Raw genomic sequence first — 24766 nt, forward strand, 5'->3', positions numbered from 1 at the left:
TAACAGAATACACGCTCTAGAATTATATTTTATTCTTCCTCAATTAAATTACTTTAAATTCAAAATCACTTGCTTGTAATCCAGGTCCTCTTCAAGTTATTAAAAAATGTATGATATAACATTACTTTTGTACTTTTATTTTGAATGACATTGACGGAAATAAACAAAATTTTAATTTTTAGACTCGACAGAGACGAGATTAATCATTGGGAATGATTTACTTCTCTGAACTCAGAATTCATAACCTCTTCTTCATTATAATTAAACTTTTTAAATCTAACACTCCAAACTCTTATTTTTGGATTAGGGAAATTCTATTTGGGCATTTTTCAATAACTATTTGTTAGAAATATTAAATCTGAATATTTATATAATTCAAACTCAGCGCACAAACAGTGTCAGCGCGACGCAAGCGCAGTTTAAAAAGTTCCCAAGATTGGGGGCGGGCAATGGTAAACAGTTGAAAAAGACCTTCAAAAATGGTGGTAGAGATGCGCTTGCGATGGCTTTCGAATCGATCAACTCCAAGCTATAAAAATATTCTTCCTAATTATAAATTATCCATTTGAAGTGTATAATCTGCCAAAGAATTTTTCCTCTTATTTTGTGTGACGTATGTTTTTAAGTCAAAAATGTTCAGCGTCATACGATTATTCGTCAACTGTAATGTTAGCTGACAGAGGAGATATGGAGAGAGGAGTTTTCTAAGGTTTCTCATGAATAATCGGCAATTGATGCACGAATTACTGCATGGGGATCGATACGGACTCGGAAAAGGTTTCCTTTTGCATCACCCTCATAAATTCACATTATTTCTGCAAGAATGGAGGTAAGTTGAAGACTCGAGTGCTTTTAGGTTAGAAATTTACGAAAATAGAAGCTTGACCTCGAATTCTATTTTCGTTCGCGCACACCACAAAATATCAATAAAAAAATGTATATCCTTGCTGCGAATATACTGTCAAAAATTAATTTATAAACTCGTAGATTACAACGTATTTTCATTCATTTTATGTAAATTTTTAAGTTGTTTTAAATAAATTTAACCTCTATCAAAACAGCTAAACAAATTTTTTTTTAATTTTTCAAAACTGGAAAGCAAATTGTGGAGTGTAGATTTAACATTTCTTTCTCAGGGTGAGAAAGTGTAATTCTATATTTAAAATTTTTTAAATTGCATCACTAAACTAGTTTATTCTTTTTTTTATTTTATTTACTATTTAATCATTGAAAACATTCAAAATCTGTTTCTTTTTCTTTCAGCCGGATTCGAAAATTCCTCTTCCTTTAGACCCTATAAAATCCAATAAGGTAGAGGATAGAAGATTGTGGGTTGGAAATCTGGATTTGAGAATTAATGAGTAAGTATTAAATAAATTTTTTTTTATTTTTGAATAATTTTTATTTTATTTTAATTGTTTTTTTTTAAAGATTATTAATTACGAGATAAATACCAACTTTGTATATTTTCCCGTTTTTAACCAAATTAAAGTCAACTATTTCGATTCCGAATTAATTTGATTTATTGTTAAAAAATTAATTTATTCGAAATTCAACATTTTTATTGAAAATTTGTCTTTACAGAATTAAAAGTCAAATGCTTCCTAGCTCTAAAACTCAACTCTTTTTTGGAAAATTCACTTCTTTTGGTAGAAAAGTGGGTTCTTTGGTTAAAAATTCAATTTTTTGTCGGAAAATTCGATCATTAGTCCGAAATCTCATCTCTTTTGTTGAAAGATCATCTTTTTGGTTGAAAATTGAACTGAAAATTATCTTTTTTAATTCAAATTTATATTTTCGGGCTGAAAATTCAACTGTTTTCAGAAAAATTGGTATTGGCAGAAAATTGACTTTTTTTGTTATTTAATTTGAAATTGTCAAAGTTCAATCGCTTTGAATTTTAAAAGTTCTTCACATTCAAAAGATTTGAATTTTTTATTTTTTTACTCCAAAATTCAAATTTAAAATTTTCAACTTTGAACGTTTTGAAAATCTCCAATTTTCGTAATTTTAATCTAAATCATTTAATATTTTGTTATTCTTCAATTAAAAATAAAATTGTTTAATATTTAGCGCCTCGACTTAGAAATTATACAATTCAAGCATTTTTTCTAATGAAATGGTCCAAAATCTTTTAATATATATTTTTTAAATTTCAGAAGCTTTTAATTCGAAATTATTAACTATTTAGCAATTGATTTAATAATAGATTATCAAATCGTTTATATTTTCTTGTTAAGAAATTAAAATCCAGAGACGCAGCTTTAAAGGTTAACAAAAATTAAAAAATTAGAAGTTTTTAAAATCGAATGTTTTTTTTTTTTATAAAAACCAGGGTGTCCAAGTTCGATTTTAACAGTTTAAAATAATTAAAGTGCAGTTTTGAGAATTTAAACAATTAAAAATGAAAAATATAGAAATCTGAACAGTAATTAATTTGACCAAAAAATTCTAGATCCATTCAAAATTGGAGAATTTCCAGATGGTTACTGTATCAATCCGAAAATCTTGATAAGAATTGAAATTAATAAATCATTTATTCCGATAATTTTAGTTTTAAATAAAAATTTTCACGATTTATCAATAATATATTTTTAATTTAGAGTTTCAGGTATTCCTTTATATTAAATTTAATAAATAAATTTATTAATATATTATTTCTATTAATTTTTCCAGCTATTAAAAAATGTAAACATGCGTTTTACTATTTTCAACTTAAAAATAAATCGATAATAATATAGTCATAATTCAAGGTTTTTATTAAATTAAATATATTGTGAGTCTAAATTATTTAATTTTTATCCCATTTAATTTGAAATTTCTTAATGTAGAAAAAGAATGAGTATTTATTATTTAGAAATATTTGACTGTTCATTTAAGACGAGTAAATTGAAAGCAAATATTTAAAAGAAAACAATTTATTTTATACTTTTAGTGTTACAATTTTAATTGTTCTATTTTTAATTTTTTTAATTTATAAGTGAAATTGTTAAATTTTGACGCATAAATAACAATTGAAATCATTATTGTTATAGAAAAAATTTGAGTAATCTTTGTTCAAAGTAAAAAATCATTTTCAATTTTCGTAAGAATCGTAAGAAATTTTTTATTCTCTTGTAGTCTCTCAGAATTCTTAAAAAAATTATAAATTTTTTGTGTGAAATCTGCAAAAATCTAAATTTTATTTTGAATTCGGCTGTAAGTATTTGAAATTGTTTCAAGTTCTAAATTTAATTCGAATCTTTTTGCAGGATTTTCTCACAGTTATAGAAAAAATTCAATTCATTTCGAAACATATTTAAAAGTTCTAACAAGAAATTCAAAAATTATTTTAAAATTGAAAAAATTTAAAACTACTTCTAGATATTTTAAGATTTTGAATTAAAATTTTAAAGCTTTTGAAGGATGCCTAGACTAATAAAAATAAAAATAATTTAACTTCTAATTTAAGAACTGTTAAGTTAAAAAAATTATTTTTAAATTTTTAATGTGTCTAGCTTAAAATTACTTGAAATAGTTTTGAAAAATTTTAAAGTTCATTGCTTGATTCTTTAATTTAGATTATTGAAAATGATTTAATAATTTTAATTATACCAGAGCTAACAAAATTTCTCTTTAAAAGGTTCATTGTTTTCGAAATTCTATATAAAATAAGACCAGGGTGAAGCCAATTTGTTTTCTTAAATTTTCAATAACTTCCGAAATAGTAAACATTTTTCAATGTTCTTGACCTGTTTTTAAAGCTTTTTTCACCGTATCACAACAGCTTATAATTATAAATGGTAAAAATTGTCTTTTTTAATTGCAAGAACTTGAAATTGTAACCAAAAAGTTGGAAAAATTGCAATTTTATTTTTGGTAACAAAAATATTTTTGTACAATATATGAAACATATAATCATGAAGTTTCTATGTAATTTCCTCAAAATATATATTTATTTAACGTTTTTGCTGATTTGCCCACAGATAATATTTTTTCAAATTTTTACAACTTTTTTGTTACAACTTCAAGTTCTGGCAATTCGAAAATAATTAACCTTTTAAAGATAAATTTTTTCAACCCTATTATAATTAAAATTAAGAGAATTTATTCATTCATAAAAGAAGGCGACCTAAAACTTTTGCACGGCAGTACAAGTAGAGTTCTTAAATTCCCGAGAATTTAAATTTAGGTTATATAACCAAGAATATGAGAGAATTTAGGAGAATTAAAAAGAATTTAAGAGAATCTAATAATTTATGATTTTTAACAATAATCATTAATATTCAAATATCAGCATTTTAATCTTATGATATTCTTGCCATAGAATATTTTATAAGCGGAATAAAACAGCGTTTCATATAAAAATTTTAAAGTATCAAATGTATTAATTTATTTGAAAAAAATTTCTACTCTAAAAGGTAACTCTTTAACAAGATACTAGAATTTTCAACAAAATAATCGAATTTTTAACATAATAGTTGAATATTAAACCAGAGAGAGAGAGAGAGAAATAGGGCGATTTGTAGCAATAATTAATAGGTGAATAAAATCGTTTAAATTAAATGAATCTAAATACCATATTGTGTTCATCATGAAACACTTTAAATTTCTAAGATTACAAGATTTTCTACGAAAGAGATGAATTTTCAACCAAAAAGTTAATTTTTTAATAAAAAAAAAGGAATTTTCAACAACAAAATTGAAGTTTTAAGCAAACAGTTAAATTTTTAAACAAAGATGGATTTTCGAAAAGAAAAGTAAGTTTTTAATAAAACTTGAATTTTTCATTCAATAATATAATTTTCAACAGAACATTTAATTTTCTACAAAATATGTATTTCAATTTTTATCCAAATGGGTCAATTTCTATCAAAGTAGTTTCATTTGAACTAAATATTTGAATTTTCAATAAAAAATATGAATATTGAAAAAAAGGTCAACTTAAATGATGAATTTGCAATCAAAACCAAATGAATTTTGAACAAAGTAGTTTAAATTTCAATCAGGCGGTTCAATTTTTAGCCAATAAAGATATATTCTCAACGAAAAAATGAATATTTAATACTACTAAAAAAGACCTAAATAGACAAATTGTCAACGAAAAAGTGTCATAAGTTTATATTTATTCAAAAAAGAATGAAATTTATACAACAAAAGAAAAAAAAATTTAACCAAAAAGACAAACTTCCAACAAATAAAGATTTATCACATAAAAAATAAATAAAATTTTATCTAAATTATTGATCCTTCAGTTCAGAAGACAAATTTTCTTTACAAAAATTCAATTTTCAAACAAAAAATATGACTGATCAACAAAAAATTATTTTACACGAAACTGATGTATTTTTACGTTAAAAAAAGGACATTTCAAACTAAAAAAGAATTTTTTTACAAAAAAAAAAACGCGAATTTTTAACTAAAAAATATCAATCTTAAAAAATGGAAAAGTCCTATTTTCTGTTAAAAAATAAATTCTAAACAAAGAAAAAGAAGTATTTAAATTTTCATCTCAAAATAAGCCTTCAATAAAAAAATTTCACAATGTAGTTTAACTTTTACCCAAGAAGTGGAATTTTCAATTAAAAAAGATTAATTTATAGCAAGATAATTAAACTTTTAACCAACGAGATAACTTTTCAACTTAAAATATAAAGCTTTAAAAAAAGTGATTTTTTGACAAAGCGTTTCTACCAAATGTTTTAAACAAATTATTTGAATTTTCATACAGAAGTCGAATATTCACGATCAAACTATGAATTTTTTAATATGAAATAATTTTCTACCAAAAAAAATTAGAATTTTTAATCCAATAAGACGAATTTTTAACCAAATTGTTAAATTCTCTGGCAAATAGTTGCATTTTTATCCAAAAAAAAATCAATTTTGTACTAAAACAGATGAATTTGTAATAAAAAACTAATTTTTTTTATAAGTGGAACTTTCATCCGGAAAATATGTCAGTTCATTTTTCAATACCAAAATATAAATTTTAAACAAAAATTAAATTTTCTACGATTGCATTTTTATCAAAAAAAAAAAAGATTGAATTTCTGCTAAAGCAGGTAAAATTTAAAATAAAAAAGACAAGCTTTAAAAAAAAGATTTGAATTTTCAACCGAAAAGTTAACGAAAAAATGCAATTTTCTATTAATTAATATAAATTCTGAGATTCTCATAAATTCCTCAGAGAATTTATTTCTCGGTTATATTCTTGGTAATATTCTTATTCTCGTTACTGTTCTCAAAGTAATATAACCGGCTAAGAACTCTAAGTGCAAGTCCAACGATTTCGTTGTCAATGCAACTGTTTGGTTTGAAAATGAATTTTTTTCGTTGAAAATTCATATTTTTTGGTTAAAAATTCCATTTTTTTGTTTAAAAGTGCGATATATTTCGTCTTGATATCTTAAGATTTATGGTGCCCACCTTAGTTTTATTAAAAAGAATTTATTCCCATATTATTGCCCTATTTACGTGAAAAATCATCCTATTTCTCCTGTTTTTGATGGCAAAGTCTAAAGTTAAGATTGCACTTTGATATATTCAGCTTTTATTAATTAACGTTTAATTTGTCAACCGGTACCAACTCCTGAAACTCCTTCAAAAACATGGAACCATCGAAAAGTTTGACCTGCTGTTCCACCGGTCTGGCCCACAAGCTGGACAACCTCGAGGTTATGCCTTCGTTACCTACAAAACGGGCGAAGATGCAGAAGCTGCGATGGACGCACTTCACAATCTCAGAATTGGAGCGAAAAATATCGTAGTCAGATGGGCTCACAGCGTCAACGAGGTAAATTAATTTATTATTTTAAAGAAGTAAAATATTCATTAATTAGTGAGGTGTCTAGCGGACCAGAAAATCGGAAAAACTCTGGGAATTTTACATTTATAATAAGTTGTACCAGGAAACCCGGGAATTTTTGGAGACCGGGAAATGAGAGTGAATTTTTTTTTTTTTTTACCAGGAATTTTACAAATTTGTGGAAGAAAAATTTGTCTATATTCGATTTCAACAGTTTTTCAATTATGCTATTATTTAGCTTACAATGCGTAATTCAAACATTTTTTATATTAAAAATTTTTATTTCTAAGGTTACATTTTTAATTTTAAGAATTTTTAAATGCTTTCTTCAAGACTCGAAAAAATAAAAGTCTTTGATGTTAAAAATTCGAGATAAAAACATTTTTATTTGATAAATAAATACTTTTTTTAAATTTATCTGTACTTTAAGTAATAAAATGTGAACAAAAACGATTTTAAATCGGTTCAAAATTTGAGAATTTTCAGATTTTAAAGTTAAAACTTAAACTGTTTCAATTTTAAGGTCTTAGTTATTAAAGAAATGTGAACGTGTGACTGAAAGTTATAAACTATTGTCAACTTAAAAATAAGTTCTTAATTAAAGAATTTTATTAAATTTAAAATATTGTTTCAGTCTAAAATATTCAATTTTTAACCAATTCAATTTGAAATTTTTAATTAAAAAAAAAGTCAATTGAAACAAAATATTTCAAAATAAACAATCAAACTGAATTGTTTGACCTACAAAGCCGGAAATCGTTAAAATTTCGAAGAGCCTTTAAACTTTGAGCGTTGCAATTTTAATTGTTGTATTTGCAAAAAATGCTTAATTTCTAAGTGCAATTTACAAATTTTGATGTATAATTTTACAAATGAACATTTTTAGAAAAAAATTGAGTAATTTAAAGAGATATTTAGTAGTTTTAAAAAGATTAAAAATTATCATGCAAATTTTAGAAAGTTTCCTTAAATCGTGTAGAATCTTTTTTGAAAATTTTGTTTAAGTCTTTGAAAAACTTTTTAAATATTCTCATAAAATAATTTTTCAACATGAAAATAATTTCAATTTAAAAATGAAAAATTATTTCAAAATTTTCCTATGAATCTTAAGAAAATGTTTGTATTCTTTTGAAGCCTTCAAAAATTCTTAAAAAGAATCTATTTTTTTCTTCAAAATCTGCGAAAATCTACCTTTTGTTTTATATTAGGCCAAATTGTAAATTCAAATTGTGAAGGAATTTTCTAAAATTTGCAGGATTTTCTCAAAATTCTAGAAAAAATTCAATTAATTTTGACAGGCATTTAAAAGTTCTGAAAAAATTTCCAAAATAATTTAAAATTTAAAACAACTTCTAGATTTCTCAAGATTTTGAAATAAAATTTTGAAGCTTTCAAAGGATGTTTAAACTGTTTAAAAAGAAAATAATTGAATTTCTAATTTCAGAAGTGTTCAGTTAAAAAATTTTCAATATTTTATTTTTGATGTTTCTAGCTTAAAATTCCTTAAAATTATATAATTTTGAAAATTTTGAAAATTTTATACGCACAAATTACTGAGCATTTGAATTTAAAACTTTTAAATTAAAAATTTTAAAATTCAAAATTTAACAGTTCCACTTTGAGCGCTTTTATTTGCAGCTCGGTTTTTATTACCTCAAATGGAAATTTTTTTAGCTTCAGAGTTACACTTTTTTAATTTCATTGGCCGTGAAAAATTTTTGCGACCCGGATTAAAACCGGGAAATGACCATGACTTCCATGAGCATTTTGTAATTTTGGAAATTTTCCAATTAGAAAGTATATAATTTCAGGGTGGTCGCTGGACCGGGAATTTTCCGAAACCGAGAAATCACAGTGAATTTATTTCTTGACCGAGAATTTTACGAATTTTCTGAACAAAAATCTGCCCAAGTTCGATTTCAATAGTTTTTTTAATAATGAAAGTGCAGTCTTGAAGTTATAAAAAATTAAAAATTAAAAGCGTTCGAAGTTGAAATTTCTGTATAAAAAACAGTTTTATTTTATCAACTATATATGTATATCAATTATTTAAAAAATGGATTTGATTTGACAAAACGATTCTAAATCTGTTCAAAATTTTAGAATTTCCAGATTGTAACTATTTCATTTCAAAAGTTTGAATAAGAACTGAAATTAATATATCATTTATTCCGATAATTTTGTTTTTTAATAAAAATTTTAACGATTCTTCCTTTTATATTATTTTTTATATTAAATTGAATAAATAAATTGATTAATATAATATTTTTATTAATTTTTTTAACCATTTAAAATATGTAAACTTGCGGTTAAAACTTTATTAACTATTTTCAACTTTTAAAAAACTTCATAATAATATAGTCTTGATTAAAGGCTTTTTTAAAATTAAAAATTTTCATTTAAGGCGAGTAAATTGAAACCAAATATTTGAAAGTAAACAATTAGAAACTAAATTATTTTACATAGAAAGGTTTGAATCTCCAGAAGTTCGAAGAGCTTTTAAATATTTAACGTTACAATTTTAACTGTTCTATTTAAAAAAACGTTTAATTTATAAGTGAAATTGTTAAATTTTAACTTACAAGTAACAATCGAACACTTATTATTTGTAGAAAAAATTTGAGTAATTTTAGGAGATATTTAGAGGTTTTGGAAAGATTCGCAATTAATTAAAAACTTGAAATGATTTTAAGTAATTTAAACGAAGAATGTTAGAATTTTTGCAGAACTTCCAAATATATTTTTAAATTAATCGAATTTCAACTACAATGTTTAAAAAAATCCTGCAAATTAACAAAAAAAAACCCCTTCAATTCTTCCAGGATCTTTTTTTGATAATTTTGGAAATCAAAATAACCATTTCCAATTTTTCTAGGAATCTTAAGAAAATGTTTCTACTCTTTTGAAGCCTTACATCTTAAAAAGATTATAAATTTTTTCGTTTTGAAATCTGCAAAAATCTAAATTTCGGCACGAGTAGCCGAATTTTGTCGTTTAAAATATATTTAAAAGTTTTGAAAAATTTTCAAAAATGATTTTAAATTTGGAAAAATTTCAAAACACTTCTAGATTTCTCGAGATTTTAAAATAAAATTTTAAAGATTTTCAAATATGCTTAAACTATTTAATATAAAAATAATTTAACTTATGATTTAAGAACTGTTGAGTTACAAAAAAAAATTGTTTTTCCATTTTTAATGTGCCTAGCTTAAAATTACTTAAAATAATATAATTTTGAAGTTTGCGAACCGGGAAAAACCCGGGCACTTTTTTATTTGATTAAAATGGCTACGCTGATTTTTAAATTATTTGGAATAATTAAAATATAAAATATAGAGATTTCGAATTGAAAAGCTTAAATTTGTACAATTTAAAAAAATGAAATCACATTATAGCAATATTGTTTTTCTATTCTTTGTTTTAATTTTGCATCTAAGATCTTAAAATTGTCTGATTTTTAGTTGAAGATTTAAACAAATAAATTATTTCAAAATAAAAAATATTTAAGTCGAAAATTTTTAGAATGAATAATAATTCTAAAGGAAGATTAAAAAATTTTAATTTTAAAATTGAGTTTTTAAATAAAAAAAAAGATGACAATTAAACTATCTGAAATTGATACATCAGTAAATGCATAATTTAGACAATTTAAAATTTTTACCATTTTTTATTTCTGAATTTTCATTATGAACGATAAAGTTTTAATTTTTCCCTTTAAAAGTTTGTGATTTTGCAACAAAAATTAAATTGGTTGAATTTTGGAAAGTATAATCAGCAATTTTTTTAAATATAAATTTTTAAGCGATTTAAATTTACTTCTAATCATTGAAATTTTAAAGGGTATTAAACCTTTCAACAACGTTGTAATATCATTATTTCTTTGAAAGTTTTTTTGTTTTTTTAGAATAACGCAATCAATTTTTTCATTTTATAAAAAATTTTTTTACTCACCTTTAATGTTAAATTATAATTTTATAATGTAAACACAATTAAAAATTTTAAATTTGAATTTAAAATCATTAAAGTTTAAAAAATTGCAATCTTTAATTACTTAATTCTGAACGCTTTTAATTAAAAAGAATAAAATTTCATTTTTGACATTGAAATTGTTTAATTTTTAGCGCTTCGACTTAGAAATTATACAATTCTACTCCTTTTGTCCAAAATTGTTCGCATTTTTTTTTTTCAAACAATTTTTTTTATATTGGTTTAATAATGGATTTATTTTATTTTATTATTTTTTTTTAATTTAATGTAGACCTGTAAGATTGAGTTCTTCAAATTGAATCGATGGGTTCTTATTTTACCTTAATTTCCCAAAATTTCGTAATTAAGTTTACTCCATATTTGTATAAATCCTCTTGAATTTCTCTATTTTTATTTTTGTTTAGAACGACATGGACAGGGCTAAACCAAAGATTGAAATACCAGCTTTAGCCGGTGCGAAGAAGGAAGAAAAAAAGATAAGGTATTTTGTTTTCTTCTAAAACACTAATTTTATCATAACATAATTATTTATTAAAGTCAAACAGGAATAATTTCCACTTTAAATTTTCAATTTCCAAAGAGCTTTAAATTCAGTCACCTCAGTCGTTTCTCAAGCTTTTAAATTATGGGGTGGCGACTTGACCGGAAAACGACGGGGAGTTTATTTTAAAAATCAGGAATTTACTTTTGATCGCAGAAAAATTCAAGTTTTCATTTGAATAATTTTTGTCAATTTAGAAAAGTTATTTCTACATTATCTACAGTTGCAGATTTTTCAGATTCAAGCATTCAAAAACAATAATTTTTTCAATTTTTTTAGAAAATGAATTTACTGACTTGGAACAGGGAATTTTTGACTTGGAACGGAATTTTTTTAAAAGAACTTAAGAAGAAAAGAGTCCCTGTTTTAAGTCAGAATTTGTCACAGTTTAAAAGTTCTCTCTTACAAATTTTAGATAGTACTTGAAGTAATTTCTAGAGTAGAACTAGTATTTCAAAGAAGAAATATTGCTGAATGATAATATAAAATTTTCTGACATTTTTTTACGAATTCATCTTTCTTTAGTTAAAAATTCAACTATTTGGTTAAAAGTTAAACTCTCTTGTTAAAAATTATTTTCTTGGTTGCAAATTCATAATTTGAATGAAAAATTATTCTCTGGAAGATAATGTAACTACTTTGTTGAAAATCGATTTTTTTAACTAGCAAAAACGAATTTTCTACAAAACAGTTTATTTTTTATATTCAGTTAAAAATTCAAATATTCCAGTTAAATAATTATGATTTTTGTCTGAAATTTATCTCTTAGATTGGAAATAAAATTACTTGGTTGAAAGTTAAAATTTGTTGTTAAAATTATTTTGTTTACGATTCTTCATTTTAATTAAAAATTCATTTATTTGGTTGAAGTATGAGCTATTTGATTGAAAATTTGTTTTTTATTTGGATGAAAAGAAATTTTTTGCCACCTTTTTTAGTTGAAAATTCAACTATTCTAGTTAAAGACTCATCATTTACAATTTTAGTTGCAAATTTATCACTTTGTTTAAAAATATAAATATTTTTTGAAAGTTAGTTTTTTTTTTAAATTTTTTTATGAAAAGTAATTTTTTGAACTGAATATTCAACTTATTCAAATTAAATATTCCGTAGTTAAGTTAAAAATTCATATGTTTGGTTAAATATTAATTTTTTCAACTTAAAATTTAATTATTAACGTTTTCGTTAACAATTTATTTATTTTTTGGTAAAAACTAATTTTTTGCTGTTGAAACGATTTTTTTATTTTATTTATATTTTGCATTTAAAAATTATGCTATCTGAAAATTTTATATTATCTGTTTTAAAAGTTATGTCAGTGGTGGAAAATTCGTCTTTTTTTTTTATAAAAATAATCTTTATGATTGAAAATTCATCTTTTAAGCATAAAATTCAACTATTTCACGTGAAGATTCATAATTTTAGTTGAAAATTAATCAGTTCTGTGAAAAATTCATTTTTTATCAGAAAATTTAACTGTTCCATTATTAGTCAAAAATTGATATTTTCTAGTTAAAAATTCAACAATTTGGATAAAAGTGTGTCCTTTTTAATTGAAAATTAAGCTATTTCGTTGAAAATTTTCTTTTTTGTTAAATAAATCGATTTGTTTTTGTAGAAAATTATCTCTCTCTTTGAAAGTTAATCGCATTGTTGAAAAATTCTTCTTTTCGGTTAAAAATTCAATTGTTCCAGTTAAATATTTATCATTTTAGTTGAAAATTCATCTTTGAGGTTGGAAATAAAATTGCTTGGGTGAAAGTTAAATTTTTTTCTTAAAAAAAATTGTTTCTGTTGAAGATTCATAATTTTAATTAAAAATTTATTTATTTGGTTAAAGTATGAGCTATTTGATTGAAAACTTGTCTTTAAATTAAAACGAATTTTTTTGCCATAAATTTAACTATTTTGTTCAAAAATTTTTAAATATTCCAAAACTTTAGTTAAAAGTACATCTTTTTGGATCAGAATTTATTTTTTCATAAAAAATTTATTATTTATTTTTAGGTTGAAAATGAGCCTTTTTAGTTGAAAATCCATCTTCTTGGTAGAAATTAATCTTTTTGGTTGTTAATTCACCGCTTTGGTTAAAAATTCAAATATTCTAGATAAAGACTCATCATTTACAATTTTAGTTGAAAATTTATCACTTTGTTTGAAAATATAAATATTTTTCGAAGATTAGTTTTTTTATTGTTGTTAAAAGTTAGTTTTATATGGAAAGTAATTTTTTTAAATGAATATTTAACTTATTCAAATTAAATATTCCGTAGTTTTAGTTGAAAATTCATATGTTTGGTTAAATATTAATTTTTTCAACTTAAAATTTATTTATTAACGTTTTCGTTAACAATTTATTTATTTTTTTAGTAAAAATTAATTTTTTGCTGTTGAAAATTCAACTATTCCTTTTTAATTGAAAATTCAACAATTACCTTGAAAATTTACGTTTTTTGTTAAATAAATAAAAAAATATTTATCATTTCAATTGAAAATTCATAAATGAGGTTGGAAATTAAATTGCTTGTTTTTTCTTTGTTTTTTTGAAAATAATCATTTTTTAACAGAAAATGTAACTATTATTATAGTTAGAGGTTCATCATTTCAGTTAAAAATTTATCTTTCTTGTTTAACATTCAATTATTCCAGTTGAATATTTATAATTTTATTTAAAAATTCATCACTTTCTTTGAAAATGTAACTACCTTTTTTTTAAGTTACTTTTTTTTTGTTGAAAGTAATTTTTTTTTATCTGAAAATTTAACTTATTCCAATTGAATATTCCATGGTTTTAGTTGCCAATTCATCTGTTTTGTTGAACATGAATTTTTTCAAATTAAAATTTAATTATTTAAGTTTTGGTTAACAATTCATCTTTTTTAGAAAAAATTAATTTTTTTGTTTGAAAATTCAACTATTTCAGTTGCAGATTCATAATTTTAGTTGAAAATTGAACTATTTTCTTTAAAAAATCCGTATTCATATTTCTCTATTGTTTATTTTCCTAATATAATTAATTAATCGTATAAACAACTGTAATGGTTGCAAATTTCAAACATTGATTGATTGAATTTTACTTTATTAATAATAATAATAGTATTAATAGTATATAAACATTAGAAATTAGCCTAATAATGTACTTTTTCATTATAATTCATCTGTACATTTCCGCTTTCTAAAAAATATTGATCTATATATAATTTATTTATAATCAGGGTGCCGACTTTAACGGAAAACCGGGAAAAACCCGGAATTTAGTATTTTGGGATTTTTTTAAAAATAGAGTGCTTCAAGTCATTTTTAGAGTAGACGTAGTATTTCAAAAAGTAAATATTTCTAAATTATAACATAATTTTTGTAACATTTTTTGTTAAGAATATACCTTTTTTTCTCGAAAATGCAACTACTTGCGTTTGAATGATGAACTAAAAAATTAACTACTTGAGGAGAAAATATAACTATTTCGGGTGGAAAAATGGACCTTTTCTAGTTCAAAGTTCAACAATTTGGATGTAAATTTGTCTTTCTGTATTGAAAATTCATTTATTTCGTTGGGAATTCACGTATATTGTTTTTAATTTCGGAAGAAGGATTTTATAATTGTGATGAATTTTGACTTGTAACAGGGATTTTTTAATACTTTTCTTCTAAACCCAGTTTCTATTTTTTTTTAAATTCCCGTTCCATATTGAAAATTCCTTGTCAGAAGGGAAATTTTATTTTTTTACTAACTCCCTTTTATAAAATAAAAACGATAGTTATTTTCACATATATGTCCTGCAACTGTAAATAAAGTAAAAATTAATTTAATTCCCGTTTTCTTCTCGGTCTTTCGAATCAATAAAAACGTATATTATAAGGCGAATTATCAATGTTTAAATATTATTATTACTATTATTATTAGTTAAGTAATATTATCAATCAATGTTTGAAATTTGCAACAAATAGAAGTGTTTATCAAATTAATTAATTACATTAGCAAAATAAACAATAGAAAAAAGGGAATACAATTGAAACTGTTTTCGTGCATTTTTTGGATTACTAATATATCTAATATCTGATTTACTTTTTGTTTAAAATTTATATGTTGGTGTTGAAAAATGAACTGAAATATTTTCTGGGTGAAACTTCTACCTATAAAAAAAATTGTTTTTTATTACAAACTCATCTGTTTTAGTACAAAATTAATCTTTTTTGGATAAAAGTGCAACTATTTGCTAGAGAATTCAACAATTTTGTTAAAAAGTCATCCTTTTTGGTTTCAAAATTTGTCTTTTTGGATTGAAAATTCGATTTTTTTGGTAGAAAATTATTTTTTGTTAAAAAATTCGTAGTTTGATCGTGAAAACTAGACTAAAATCTTTTTCTACAGAAAGTTCAACTATTTTTTGGAAAATTTATCTTTTTGATTTAAAACTTCATTTATTATAGAAGAAATTTCATTTTTAAACATTTGGTTGTATCGCTTTCTTAATAAATCCCTTTTTTTGTTAAAGATTTATATTTTAAGTTAAAAAGTTATCTCGTTGGTTAAAAGTTTAATTATCTTGTTGAAAATTAATCTTTTTTGATTGAAATTTTTTTTTTATTGAAAGCTTATGCCTGGTTGAAAATTTAACAGTTTAGCGGAAAATACTTCTTTTTTTTTGGTTTAGAATTAATTTTTCAACAGAAAATGTAACTTTTCCGTTTTTTTAAAGATTGATATCTTTTAGTTAAAAATTCGCGTTTTTTTGTTGTAAGAAATAATAGTTTAGTTTGAAATTTCCTTTTTTTGCGTAAAAATGAGTCAGTTTCGTGGAAAATTAATTTTCTTTTTGAAATAAGTTAATACATTCGAACGTTTTACATTTGTATATGAGACACTGTTTCATTCCGCTTATAAAATATTTTATGGTAAAAATATCATAAGATATAAATGCTGGTATTTAAATATTAATGATTTGAATTGAAAAATTAGTCAAAGAAAAAGCAGAGAATTTTGAAAATGTTAATTTCGTTTCTTATTATTTTTCTATATTTATTTTGTTTAAATAAATGGCGTTTAACAATCTAAATCAATTATTAATAAAAAAAGATTCCGTAGGAAAGATCACACATATTTATAATAACTCATATGTAGTTAAAAATTTGTTTTAAAATTATTTTCGAGGTATAAAAAAAAAAGTTTATAATGATGAAAGAAAATCATCTATAACAAAACTCGTGGAATTGAAACCAAACAGAAGAATTTTCAACTAAAATGATGAATCTTTCACCAAAAAGATGAATTTTAAATTAAAGGAGACATTTTCAAACACGAAGATTAACTTTCAAAGAAAAAACTCATTTCCTACCAAAAAGTCGATTTTTTTAACAACATACGCGAATTGTTTACGAAATAAATAAATTTTTTATTTAAAAAAAACGAATTTACATCCAAATTGTTAAATTTTGAACTAGAAAAGATCTATTTTTCACCCGAAATAGTTCAATTTTATACGGGAATATAAACATTTTTAGATAAAAAATTGATTTTCGACAAACTAGTTACATTTTTAAAAAGAGATCAATTTTCAATTAAAATGATAAATCTTTCAGAAAAATTAATTTTTAACAAAAGAGTTCAGCTTCTAACCGCAAGTAGTTGAATTTTCTAAAAAAAAAAGGTAAATTCTTAACGAAAAATGTAAAAAAAATTTTATATTGCAATTTAGAAATATTTCTTTTTCGAAAGAATACTTCTACTCTAAAAACAACTTGAAGCATTCTCTTTTTTTAAAGTTCGTAAGAAGGGAACAGGGATTTTTTAAACTTCTTTTTCCTGAATCTCAGTTTTATTTTTTTGTTAATTCCCCTTCTATGTCAAAAATTCCCTGTCCCAAGGGAAATTTAATTTCTTTACTGAAATTCTCTGTCCTATAATAAAAACAATAACTATTTTCAATCATATGCTCTGCAACTGCAGACAAAGTAAATTAACTATTTTTTAATTCAATTTCCGGCCATTTCGTGGTGTTTTCCAAGTCTTTCGTTTCCCGCTCAAGTCGTCACCCTGGTTATAAACAAATTATATATAAATATATATTTTTTAAAGAGTGGAAATGTATAAATGAATTGATAAAAGTGTATATTATAAGGCTAATGATTAATGATTAAATAATTAAATTATTATTATTATTATTAGGTAAGTAATATTATCAATCAATTTTTGAAATTTGCAACAATTGCAGTTGTTTATAAAATTATTTAATTAATCACATTAGCAAAATAAACAATGGAAAAATATGAATAAAATTCAAACTGTTTTCAGAATACTCATCGTTATATTCAATTTTCCTAATATTAAATTACATGTTTTGATGCATTTTTTGGCTAATTAGTTACAGCTACTCTTATTGTTACTGAAAACGATGTTAGAATTTAAGAGAATTTAAGAATTTATGATTTTTAAATTATTTTGTAGCTCAAACATATTTTCGACTAATTTTTCATTTAAAATTATTAATAGACAAATACCAGCATTTTAATCTTATCATATTTTTACCATGGAATATTTTTTAAGCAGAATGAAACAGTGTTTCATATACAAATTTAACATTTTCAAATGTATTAATTAAAAAAAAAAAGTTTTTTCTACTTTAAAAGATAACTCTTTAATAAAATACTGGAATTTTCAACAAAATAATTGAATTTTTAACATAATAGTTGAATATTCAACCTAAGAAGACAAATTGCCAACGAAAAAGTGTCATGGTTTATATTTTAATATAAAAAGAATGAAATTTATACAACAAAAGAAAATAATTTTAAAACCAAAAAGACAAATTTCCAACAAAGATTTTTCACTCAAAAAATAAATAAAAGTTTATCTAAATTAATGAACCTTCAAACTAGAAGACAAATTTTCTTTACAAAATTCAATTTTCAAGCAAAAAATATGACTGTTCAACAAAAAATTAATTTTCCACGAAATTGGTGCATTTCTACGCAAAAAAGGATCTTTCAAACTAAAAAATTATTTTCTACAACAAAAAAACGAGAATTATCTAAAAAACATCAATCTTAAAAAAATGGAAAAGTTACATTTTCTGTTGAAAAATGAATTCTAAACTAAAAAAAAAAGAAGTATTTTCCACTAAACAGTTAAATTTTCAACCAGACATAAGCCTTCCATAAAAAAAATTTTACAATGTAGTTTAACTTTGACCCAAGTAGTTTGATTTTCAATTCAAAAAGATAAATTTTTCAACAAGATAATTAAACTTTGAACTCACGAGTTAACTTTTCAACTTAAAATATAAATCTTTAAACAAAAAAAGTCATTTTTTAACAAAGCGATTGTTGCATTTTCATATAAAAATAAAATTTCTTCTGTAAAAGATGAAATTTTAAATCAAAAAGATGAGTTTTCAAAAAAATAGTTCAATTTTCTGTTGAAAAAGATTATAGTCGAGTTTTCACGATCAAACTATGAATTTTTGAAAAGAAATAATTTTAATTTAATCAAAATTGTTGAATTCTCTAGCAAATAGTAGTATTTTTGCCACAAATATGAAATTTATGTTAAAGCAGAAGAATTTTTTATTACAAAAAAGTTGAGTTTTCATTAAAAAAAGATTCCAGTTAACTCACTAACATCAAATATTAAATTTTTGTACAAAAGAATAAGTTTCTAAAAAAAAAATTGAATTTTCAATCCAAAAAGATGATTTTTTTAAACCAAAAAGGATGAATTATTAATAGAATAGTTACATTCTCTGCAAAATAGTTGCATTTTTATACAAAAAAAATATCAATTTTGTTTATTTTTCAACACCAAAATAAAAATTGTAAACAAAAAGTACATTGTTTAAGAACTAGTTAAGTTTTCAAGAAAATAGTATAAATAGCTTAATTTCTAATCTACCACTTGCATTTTTATCAAAAAAAGATTTAATTTCTGCTAAAACAGGTAAACTTTAAAATAAAACAGACAAACTTTAAAAAAAAAAATTGAATTTTCAACCGAAAAGTTAACGAAAAAATGCAATTTTCTATTAATTAAAATAAACTCTGAGATTCTCATTCTCGTCACCGTTCTCAAAGTAATATAACCGGCTCAGAACTCTACACAGGGCTGATTTATATTCAACCGATGATATAACCTGAACAATAAAAATATTATTAAAAATCGTAAATTCTCTTAAATTCGTTTAAATTATCCTAAATTCTGTCATATCCTCGGTTATATAACCTGAATATGTTATAGAATGAACACCATAAATATGTTACTTTTAGTTAACCCGAAAAATTGAAAAACTTAAACGGAAATTAAAAATCGTCTGCCGAATCGCCGCCACCCCCTAAAATTAGAAAGTTCCCTTAAACTCGAGCGATTTCGATTTCGAAAATCGACTGAAATTCTTCCAACTATTTTGTTTTTACAGTCGTGAAACGGCTATTCAAGCAATCGAGGCAAAGCTGAAAATGATGCGAGAGTCCGAAGAAGAATTCGAGCTTAATAAACCGCTCGTAGGAACCTCAGTTTTGCAGCAATACATGAGGCAAGATCATCAAAAACCGTCCACCTCAGCGCGATTTCGCAGCAATTATGGGAGTCACTACCAAAATAAAAAACCGTACACTCGATCCAAGCCCAGAAGATAATTCCCAGCGGATATCAAAATCTGAAATTCGTTCAGTTAGCACATAATTGACTGACCAATAATCTCCATTCAATCCTATACTCATTATTATTATTAATAATATTTATTTTCCGTCTTCGATACATCATTCTAGTTGTACATAGCGAATCGGAATTTCGCCTACATACTCTATTTTAAACCTATACGCTAGTTGTAAGAGACTGAGTGCGCTACTAATTTATAGATTAATTTGGAATATGTGTAGAGCGGCAGTGCTTCAGACTTCCGCAGAAAGCCAAAAAATGATGATTCCTGTTTAGGTGCAATGCTAATGTTGCCACCAAAGATAATGCAAGTACCTTTTAAGTTCACTTGCGTGCCCTTCGACTCTAGTGCGATATTTTCCCCCGTATTTTTGGTATAAAATTATACTTATATTTTTATCGTAATAAATGCGAATGCATCACTGTGCGTCGCTTCCTTTTTCTAGCAAATGACTTTTATTTCTGGCATATTTTGTCTCACACTGGGCATTAGGGTGGTCCAAAAATGCATTGCAACCTTTGTTTGAATGTTAGAGGACAATAACCCCCCCCCCCCCCCCCCCCCCCCCCCCCCCCCCCCCCCCCCCCCCCCCCGCCTCCCCCGCCCCCTATTTTAGTCCAAATCCGAAAAAAGAAATTCCATAATTTTTGTTTTTTTATTTTAATAGGTGGCTGCTGGACCGGGAAACCGAGAAATGATAGTGAATTTTTTGTTTTTTGACCGCGAATTTTACCAATTTTCAGAAGAAAAATCTGTTCAAATTCCATTTCAACAGTTTTTTAAATATTTAATTGAATTGATATCTTTTTAAATTATGATATTATTCAGGTTATAATGCGTAATTGGAAAATCTTTTACATGAAAAATTATATATTTTAGATTTTTAAATTCTCATTAGAGAATGTATTAGATTTGTGTAAAATTTGACCCCCCAGTTTTTGTCAAATGTCCACGTTTTGAGACCCCCTGAATCCGAAAAACGGGTTTTTACGAACGGTGGTAAGCCATTTTGGAAAAAAATTCTAAAAGTGAGCGTATTTTGAAAGTTTTTGAGAGCACATTTTTTCATGATTCAAAAATTCTCTGTACACTTGTTCATAGTACTTCAAAAGTAAAATTTTAATTTCCGAAAGCCCTACAAGATTATCATAAAAACTTTTTGAATTTTTTTCGAAAAATTGGTAATTCAAATGTTCATCAAACAAAAAGTAACAAAAAATTGTATTTTGTTGTCAAACTATGCAAGGTAAGAAAAAAATTACGAGACAAACATTATGCAGCCAAAAAATATTTACAAATTTGTTATTAATCACTTTTTTATAGGACATGTAGTTTTTGTTTTATTTATAAAAAAAAAACAGCGAAAATACAAAACTTAAATTTTTCGACATATGACACAAGCTAAGAAAAAATAAATCGATAACTTTTTTTTACCGAAAGTAGAGAACAATTTTTATTAATATTTTTTTATATGATTGGTAATTTCTATTTTATTCAATAAAAACAACATTAAAAATAAAAAATTAGATTTTTGGTAAAATGACACAAGATATAAGAGAAAGGTTGTTTAACCAAAAAAAATCTAAAATTTGGTTTGAAATAATTTCTTGATATAACGCGTGGTTTTCGTTTTAATCGTAAAAAATAACATAATAAATAATGAAATTGACTGTTTGGAGATCCGGCACAAGACAAATTAAAATAATTATGAGGGCGTATGTTCCAAAACGTAGCTACAAATTCCTTTTACCTATTTTTTTCATATAGTTTTAAGATAATATCTTATAGAATAAATATAATATTTAAAAAAATACTGAAATGTATAATTTTCAATTAGTTTAAAAAAAAATTGTAATATAACATTTCCAAAACAAACTTATTTAAACTAACCACTTTCAAAATAAATCAGTTCTACATTTTATACAATCATAATTCAATAAATTCAAAAATGAGTTTGAAATTAATTAGGGAAAAATTAAAGAAACTTCCAATAAATTTGATCAAATGCCTCCAAATTTAGAGTGAGTTTTAAAGACTTCAAGATGAATAAAATAAAAACTTTATCGAATGAATAGAATTGAATAAATTTAGAAAAATGTAAAAAATTTAGAATAAACTAATAAAAATTAAGGGTGAATTCAAAATGAATTGCAAAAAATATTTTCAAATTTTTTCAAACGTAACAATGAAATTTCGTCTGTTTTAATACCAATGCAAGTTACGAATTATAATAATATGCATTTATGGGAATGATATAAAATTTCAGGGATAAAATCGAGTGCGAAGCACGAGATACATGATGAGAATGTGTTCGTTAAAGCCTAAGGAGCTTTAACAAAAGAGAATTCACAATCATTAAATTACTGTTGTCGATACTTTTATCTTTAGTTTCAAATAGTCTGTGCAGAAAAGTCGAGCGCGTAGCGCGAGATAAATATACTGTCAAGCGCGAAGCGCGAGAACCAACAGTCGCGCGCCCTAGGCGCGCTCAAACTTGCGAGCGCTGCGAACCGCACGCGTAGCTGATTTTTATTTTTAAGCTTATATTTTTAATTTAAATAATTATAACGTGCCGTCTTGAAGATTTAAACAATTTAAAATGTTTAAAGTAGCACAGTTTTGATAAACAATATTTTTATTTTATCAACTGTAAAAATAAATAATTTTTTAAATAGATCGGTACTTTAAGTATTAAAAACTATAATTAATTCGTAATTAAAGGCTTTTATTAAATTAAAAATATTATTTCAGTCTAAATTATCCTATTTTTAACCCATTTAATTTAAAAAATTTGATTAAGAAAAAGGATAATTTTTTAATATTTAGAAATATTTGACTTATAATTTAATATGACTGAATTGAAGGCAAATATTTAAAAGTAAACAATTTGAAACTTAAGTGTTTGAAGTAGAAACCTTTGAATTGTTGAAATTTTGAAAAGCTTGTAACATTTTAACGTTACAATTGTTATTGTTCTGTTGATAAAAGGTTTAATTTGTAAGCGAAATTGTTGAATTTTGATGTATAAATAATAATTTGAACACTTATTATTTTTAGAAAAATTTAAGTAATTTTAAGAGATATTTAGAAGTTTTGAAAAGATTCAAAATTAATTAAAAACTTAAAATGATATTAAGTAATTTAAAGGAAGTTTTTGAAAAAAAAAATCAGAACTTCTAAACGTATTTTAAACTGAATGAAATTTTTCCTAAAATTTTTAGAAAATCTTAAAAATTAAAGAAAAACCCTTAAATTCTTCCTGGGTTGTTTTTAATAATATTGGAATTCTCTTACAATTTTTTTAATATTCTGTTAAAATAATTTTTCAAAATGAAGATTCATTTTCAATTTTCCTAGGAATTTTAAGAAATTTTTTTCATTCGTTTGAAGCCTTTCACAACTCTTAAAAAGCCTCTAAATTTGTTGTAAACTGCAAAAATCTACATTTTGTTTTAAATTATAATAAGTGTTCAATTGTTATTTAGAAATCCAAATTTTAAGGACATTTTTTGAAATTCGCAGGAATTTCTAAAATTTGTAGAATAAATTCAATTAATTTTGTAAGTAATTGAGAAGTTTTGAAAAAATTTCAAAAATAAAGCTAAATTTGAAAAAATTATAAACTACTTCTATATTCCTCAAGAGTTTGAGATACAATTTTAAAGTTTTTTCAAGGATGCTTAAACTATTTAAAATAAAAATAATTTAAATTCTAATTTAAGAACTTTTAAGTTGAAAAAAAGTAAATTTTAAAATATTTATTGGCCTAAAATAACACAATAATATAATTTCGACAATTTTTAAAGTTCATTGACTTATTCTTTAATTTAGAGTATTGAAAATGTAAGACTGGATTGATATTTTTGGAACTTAATCGAAATCTTTGAACTCTATAATTTATGAATGTTAAAAATTCTGAATTTTGCAATTAAAATTCATTAAACTTGAAATTATTCAGTTGAAAAGTGTTAGTACCTTCCAGTTTACACGTGTAAATTATTGAACAATTCAATAGACAATTTTTGAACTTAAAAACTTTTAAATTTGAATTTTAAAAGTTAAAAATTCAAGAGTTTTCAATGCTTTAGTTTGCGAATCGGGGAAAACCCGGGAATATTGTTCTTTGATTAAAACGGTCATCCTGTATTTATTTAAAAATTTATCTATTTGGTACAGGAAATTAATTTGATTGAAAAATCATATTGGGCGTCAAAATTCCCCAAAATGAAACACACCAAACTTTAGTGATTCTATAAATACAAAATTCTACAAAATACAATAAATGATTTATCCTCGTTTTCTAATAAAGAATTATAATGAAGGGATTAGAAAATGAAAATTAAAGAATCAAATTCTGCAAAAAATGTAATATACACAAACCTATTTATTTAAACATTATTCTGATACCATTTGAATTTTCCACGATAGTGGTTCGGAAGGGGGACAACTTGAGGACAAGGAACTTGGCCAGGAACGGTACACATGCAACTTTTGTCGCAACCATATCCGAAGTTCGCTGGATTGTCTTTCTTTTCTCGAAGCTCTGCTTCTCTTGCTAAAAGTTCCTTCGATTTTCCGACGACTTTAACCAAGTGGTCCATTATCTCGTCCTTGTCTTTATCATCCACATCTATTAACATTTTTTTCCCATTTTCTGTAATAACATAAACTTTATAGTTTTTTCATTCACTTTTCCTAAATTATTACGAGGGTAGTTCAATAAGTCCTTAGAATGACCAACAGATGGCGCGCGAATCGCTCCAAATCATCTGTTTTCAGTCAGCACCACTCCCGACTAGA

At 24.0% G+C, this 24766-nt stretch overlaps 2 protein-coding genes across 2 annotated transcripts in view; one reads left to right on the forward strand and one right to left on the reverse strand.

The window, feature by feature from the left end:
* The first annotated feature begins 477 nt into the window (after window positions 1-477).
* LOC117179052 (probable RNA-binding protein 18) lies at window positions 478-20410 on the forward strand. Its single transcript, XM_033370681.1, has 5 exons — window positions 478-829; window positions 1264-1361; window positions 6562-6775; window positions 11179-11255; window positions 19724-20410. Exons 1-5 carry the CDS (start codon window positions 824-826, stop codon window positions 19941-19943), a joined length of 615 nt encoding a protein of 204 aa, XP_033226572.1. The 5' UTR covers window positions 478-823; the 3' UTR covers window positions 19944-20410.
* Window positions 20411-24318: 3908 nt separating this feature from the next.
* LOC117177894 (probable 28S ribosomal protein S25, mitochondrial) overlaps window positions 24319-24766 on the reverse strand; it is a 9624-nt gene continuing 9176 nt past the window's right edge. The window contains exon 3 of the mRNA XM_033368965.1: window positions 24319-24620. Coding sequence (XP_033224856.1) covers window positions 24355-24620 — 266 coding nt within the window. The 3' untranslated portion in view covers window positions 24319-24354. The remainder of the gene's footprint in view (window positions 24621-24766) is intronic.

Source organism: Belonocnema kinseyi, chromosome 8 (genome assembly GCF_010883055.1).
Source record: "Belonocnema kinseyi isolate 2016_QV_RU_SX_M_011 chromosome 8, B_treatae_v1, whole genome shotgun sequence".
Classification (NCBI taxonomy): Eukaryota; Metazoa; Arthropoda; class Insecta; order Hymenoptera; family Cynipidae; genus Belonocnema; species Belonocnema kinseyi.